Source organism: Mus caroli, unplaced genomic scaffold (assembly GCF_978045245.1).
Source record: "Mus caroli unplaced genomic scaffold, Mus_caroli_1 scaffold_3, whole genome shotgun sequence".
In the NCBI taxonomy this organism is placed as follows: Eukaryota; Metazoa; Chordata; class Mammalia; order Rodentia; family Muridae; genus Mus; species Mus caroli.
In genome coordinates, this window is record NW_028227258.1 from 30,805,049 (window position 1) to 30,811,048 (window position 6,000).

General features: G+C 45.5%; 1 protein-coding gene across 1 annotated transcript in view; it reads left to right on the forward strand.

The window, feature by feature from the left end:
- The window catches only part of Enpep (glutamyl aminopeptidase), a 71,902-nt gene extending 66,176 nt beyond the window's left edge, over positions 1–5,726 (forward strand). Inside the window, exons 19-20 of the mRNA XM_021157699.3 lie at positions 3,937–4,015; positions 4,938–5,726. Of these exons, the coding sequence (XP_021013358.1) occupies positions 3,937–4,015; positions 4,938–5,081 (223 nt within the window). The 3' untranslated portion in view covers positions 5,082–5,726. The remainder of the gene's footprint in view (positions 1–3,936; positions 4,016–4,937) is intronic.
- Positions 5,727–6,000: the final 274 nt, after the last annotated feature.

A 6,000-nucleotide genomic window follows, 5' to 3' on the forward strand; every position in this document is an offset into this window, starting at 1 on the left:
TTAAAGTCCTTCTTGAAGTCCTCTACCATCATCAGGAGATATGCTTTTAGATCCGTGTCTAGCTTTTCCGGTGTGTTGGGGTGCCCTGGACTGGGCGAAGTGGGAGTGCTGGGTTCTGATGATGGTGAGTGGTCTTGGTTTCTGTTAGTAAGATTATTACGTTTACCTTTCGCCATCTGGTAATCTCTGGGGTTAGTTGTTGTCGTTGTCACTGTTTAAAGATTGGAGCAGAAGCTGTGTTCCACTCACCAGCAGTCTCAAAATCCTGTGGCGGGGGTCTTGGGTAGCTGGCAGGTGTCAGCCGACCCTGCGCTCTTGCTACACTGGTGCTGTTCCGGCCGGATGAGGCCTGTGGCCCTACTCAGGCCAGTTTCTGCTTCCCTAACTAATGCAGTCTCAGGTCCCGCGCGCAATTGGATTGGAGCAGAAGCTGTGTTCCACTCACCAGAAGTCTTAAGATCCTGTGGCGGGTGTTGTGGGTAGCTGGCAAGTGTCAGCCGACCCTGCGCCCTAGCTACCCTGGTGCTTTTCTGACCGGAAGAGGCTTGTGGCCCTACGTAGGCCGGATTTCTGCCTCCCCAACCAGAGCAGTCTCAGGTCCCGCGTGATTGGACTGGAGCAGAAGCTGTGTTACACTCACCAGCAGTCTCAAAATCCTGTGGCGCAGAAGCTGTGTTCCACTCACCAGCAGTCTCAAAATCCTGTGGCGGGGGTCGTGGGTAGCTGGCGGGTGTCAGCCGACCCTGCGCTCTAGCTACACCGGTGCTGTTCCGGCCGGATGAGGCCTGTGGCCCTACTCAGGCCGGTTTCTGCTTCCCTAACTAATGCAGTCTCAGGTCCCGCGCAATTGGATTGGAGCAGAAGCTGTGTTCCACTCACCAGCAGTCCCAAAATCCTGCGGCGGGGGTCGTGGGTAGCTGGCGGGTGTCAGGCAACCCTGCGCTCCCGCTACCCCGGCGCTGATCCAGCCGGATGAGGCCTGTGGTCCTACTCAGGCCGGTTTCTGCTTCCCTAACTAATGCAGTCTCAGGTCCCGCGCAATTGGATTGGAGCAGAAGCTGTGCTCCACTCACCAGAAGTCTTAAGATCCTGTGGTGGGTGTTGTGGGTAGCTGGCGAGTGTCTGCGGACCCTGCGCCCTAGCTTCCCAGGTGCTTTTCTGACCGGAAGAGGCTTGTGGCCCTATGTAGGCCGGATTTCTCTCTCCCCAACCAGAGCAGTCTCAGGTCCCGCGTGATTGGACTGGAGCAGAAGCTGTGTTCCACTCACCAGCAGTCCCAAAATCCTGCGGCGGGGGTCGTGGGTAGCTGGCGGGTGTCAGGCAACCCTGCGCTCCCGCTACCCCAGCGCTGATCCAGCCGGATGAGGCCTGTGGTCCTACTCAGGCCGGTTTCTGCTTCCCTAACTAATGCAGTCTCAGGTCCCGCGCGCAATTGGATTGGAGCAGAAGCTGTGTTCCACTCACCAGAAGTCTTAAGATCCTGTGGCGGGTGTTGTGGGTAGCTGGCGAGTGTCAGCCGACTCTGCGCCCTAGCTACCTGGGTGCTTTTCTGACCGGAAGAGGTAGCCACATGTTTTTATGTTTTACTCTTTTCATAGCATATTGCTACTGAATAAAAGAATTTTACGGTTTCTGGCAAATGACACTTTACAGTAACTGCCCATTTCCCAGGAAGCTCCTGTGCTTAGTGTTGTTCTTAAATATCCTCATTATCATTTTCTTTCTTCATTTTTAACTCGAAATTTATTTTACTTTATATGTATGCGTGTTTGGTCTGCATATATATGTGTGTACCATGTGCATGTCTAATACCTGGAGAGGTCAGAAGAAGGCATCAGATCCTCTGAAACTGGAGTCACAGATAGTTGTGAGCCACCATGAAGGTGCTCAGAATTGCACCCTGGTCTTCTAGAAGAGCAACAAGTGTTCTTAACTGTTGAGCTATCTCTCTAACCCCCAATACCTCATTTTAAATTGTAATTCTTCCCTCTAGTGAGTAATGTAGTGCACACATTATGCGCTAGGCTTGATCTTTGGTATTGGGGCTGCAATGGGGAAGACAAAACAGACCCAACTCTCTGCTTTTGCAGAACCTAATGTGTTGGGGAGAGCAATGTTATTATAGCAAGAGTTACACAGATACATGCATGAAACCTTAGTCATTACCCAGGAAAGAGGTTCAGGGAACAGCAAAATAATGCAAAGGGGAAACTAAGCAACCTGAAAGAAGTTGGCGGCAAGGTCTCCCTAAGGTAGTTCAGGCTGAACTGAAGGAAGGGCAGGAATGAGCTGGGTAAACAAAACCTTGAGGATCTTGGCTGAAGCTACCAGGAAAGAAAGGGATAAAGGTCAAAAGGGATAGAGTCGTGTTAACGTTTGACTTTTAGTCCAAGAACAATGATAACTCAGTCACTAGAAGCTTGAAACAAAGTGAAATGATGGGTTTATTCTGAAAAAGCATGCTTGGGTCGGCAATGGGGAAGTGTAGGCACCAGGGAGACCAGAGTGGAGTTCAGAAACACAATCAGCTTCTTCAATAGGCCCAGCAAAAGGCAATGGTTAACTAACTGGCAACAAAAGACAGTGAGACTGGACCATGGAGCAATAGTAAAGATGAAAGATTCACAGGCATGGAGGGGTATGGAAGTAGGAGAGGAAAGAGGTGACCAGGGTAAGCCTGGGTTTGTAGCAGGGTTCAGCTTGCTAAGCATCCATTTATCTATATATCTGTCTGTCTATCTTCTTCCTTCCTTCCTTCCTTCCTTCCTTCCTTCCTTCCTTCCTTCCTTCCTTCCTTCCTTCCTTCCTTCCTTCCTCCCTCCCTCCCTCCCTCCCTCCCTCCCTCCCTTCCTTTTTTTTCTTGTTCTTTTTTCTTTTTTCTAAGACAGAGTTTCTCTGTATATCCTTAGCTGTCCTAGAACTCACCATGAAGACAAGGCCTACCTTGAACTCACAGAGATCTGCCTGCCTCTGCTTCCCAAATGCTGGGATGAAAGGCATGAACCACCACCATCATCTTTTTTCTTTTAAGGGTATGAGGGGAGTTGTTTTTTGTTGTTGTTGTTGTTGTTGTTTTTTGCTTTTTGTTTTTCGAGACAGGGTTTCTCTGTATAGTCCTGGCTGTCCCGGAACTCACTTTGTAGACCAGACTGGCTTCAAACTCAGAAATCCACCTGCCTCTGCCTCCCAAGTGCTAGGCTTAAAGGCATGTGCCACCACCATTTTGCTTGCTTTGTTTTTGTTTTTTTTTGTTTGTTTGTTTTTGTTTTTTTAAAGAAAAATATGGTCTCTTGTCTGATTCCACTTAAAAAATTTTGAGTAAACTGAAAATCAAAAAAAGCCAGCTAGATTTATTGATATAAAAGCCATTAGTAACTCTAGAAAGAGCTATTTAGGACATGATGGTCAAAGCTTTCAAGAGCCAGTTCTTTTTTTCCACTGTGGAATTTTAGGATTGAACTCAGGGCATCAGGTTTGCATGACTTGAGGTTTTTTATTCCCTGAGACATCTTATATCTTCCTACTGTGTTTAGTTTCCTTTGAAACCTACTTTGCACACACACACACACACTCACTCTTGTATACACACACACACTCACATGTGTACTCATACACACATGAGTGCACCACCTGTGCACAAGCACACACACATGCATACACATGCATACACACACATGTGCAAACACACACATACACACACATACACGAGTGCACGCACCTATGCACATGCACACGTATTCATGTGCACATACATACACACTCAGATGCATACACACACAAGTGCACAGAGCTGGGCACTCATACATGCACACATGTGCACACATGAGTGCGCACACACACACACACTCTCACACAAACACACACCTTTGTCATCTAGTAAAAGATTTCATGCTTGAAAACAAATATTCTGGTTTACTCTCCTCCATTTCTCTACAGATTTACAATCAATGACAGATACCTTGGCCGGATCGTCACTATAGCTGAGCCCTTCAACACTGAGTTGCAGCTCTGGCAGGTATGGAGGCCGATTCCATTTTGCTTGTCTAGGAAGGAACAAACTTGAACTTTCCTCCAATCAAATCCCAGATGCAAGAAGAGGGAAAAAGCCCCTATATCTAATTAATTATACACTACTTTCTTTCCTAACCTGAAAAATGATTCAAATGACAAAGAAATAATGAGGTTTAAAAACTGAGAAATGTAAGGCCTGGGAAGGTTGGGGCTGGCTCATGGAAGTGTCTTTCCTATCCAGGTGGCTGTCTGTGACTCTGAGATAAGTGGGGTTGAGATTTGAGTCCATTCAGAATTGAGAGTTTGGGATGTTTGAAACTAATACCAAATCTCTGAAATCCCAGCAAAGGAAAACAAAATGTCAATAGGATAAAGAGATGTCATGAAGTTTCCATGTCTGTGTGTTAGATCGTGCAATGTTTTGATTCTTGTATATGTTAAGAAACAAAATCATTCTTACTTTTGAAAATGGCAGCAATACTCTGGTTTAGGGGTAAGCTCAGGAGAGAGGGGTAAGACAGAGTATAGAACTTTGTTGAAGAGAAATTTTTCTTGTAAGACTTTAGGAAATGGAAGCATATGAAACCCTCCAGACCCCTAGAATAAAAGCTGGAGAAAACTGATCACATCACAGGCCCCAGGATCCACAGAACACTTTAGTAAATGTGCAGACAATAGGGAAATCCACAGAAGTGGATGGTGACCTCTTTGCCGATCAATGCCTCTTGTGGTTACACCAGCTCGCAGGGGCCCCAAACCAGAGGAGTGACTGCTCATGTGCCTGGCAGGCTCGTTCTGAATGCTGCACATGGAGATGCCATCCAAACAGATCCCCTACAAGAAGAAACAAAGCTAGCTTCCAAATGGAACTTCTGAAGAAGCGGGCTTCGAATGGTTTTTCTAACTACTCCCCCTGCCTTTTCTAGATGCAGAGCTTTTTTGCAAAATATCCAAATGCTGGTGCTGGAGCAAAACCTAGAGAGCAAGTGCTGGAGACAGTGAAGAACAACATCGAGTGGCTAAACGTAAACAGACAGTCCATCAGAGATTGGTTTGCTAGCCTGCCGTAGGACAGATGGTGAAGGCACGTCGTCTGTGCCTCCGCTGCACCGTGGAGCCTGAGATGGCCTGTTTTACAGACCACAGAGGGGAGCCTTCGAAACTAGTTCTGCTTTTGCTAAGTACTGTATTTATGTCTCGCAAAGCTTTTAAATTATTCCTCTTTGTTTTTGCAGGAAGATACTAATAGAGTATTTAATATGCTCAGGGATTTCTGCTAAGTGTTCTTCATGGGAATGTCTTTACAAACGGAAGGGTTTAATAGTCACATTAATGTCTTTAAATATCATTCCTTGTATCTTAGATCTGTGAAAATGGAGCAATTTGGTCCTAGCTTTACATTTTTAGTACCAAAGAAACACCACTTAATCTTCTCTCTTGATTGATTTTTAAAGTTTAAATACCAGTACTTGCAGGGTGTATTGCCGTCTTAATCTTTATTTTATTATTCAGAATTACATAGACCTAATATCATTTTATTCACAAATGTCTCACTGCTTTAAATCCTACCAAAGTAACCTTGGCTTAAGTTTTGATCAAGGATTGAAGGAATGAGCCAAAGAAATGACTGACTGTTGCCTTTGGTCTTACAAAATCAGACAATGCTGTATTCTTGTTTTTTTTTTTTTAATAAATTTAAATTATTACCATGAAAACCACATTGTTTCCCAGTGGCACCTTACTCCTGAGTGAATGTGATGGCACCATTGCCCAAATAATTTAGCACGTTACAAGTATGCTTCAAGAGCCTGACCTTGGTCACGCATGATGCACTGCTGTCTCTTGTGATGCATGCAAAGTTCCCTTCAAATGAACTATGAAATTAGTGGGCATGGGGGCGCTTAACTGTGCTCCGTGGATTTTTATAGGGAAGAGTGAAAGTAATTGGAAACTGTTCAGGAAGGAGAGAAGGCGGATTTAAATTTAGCT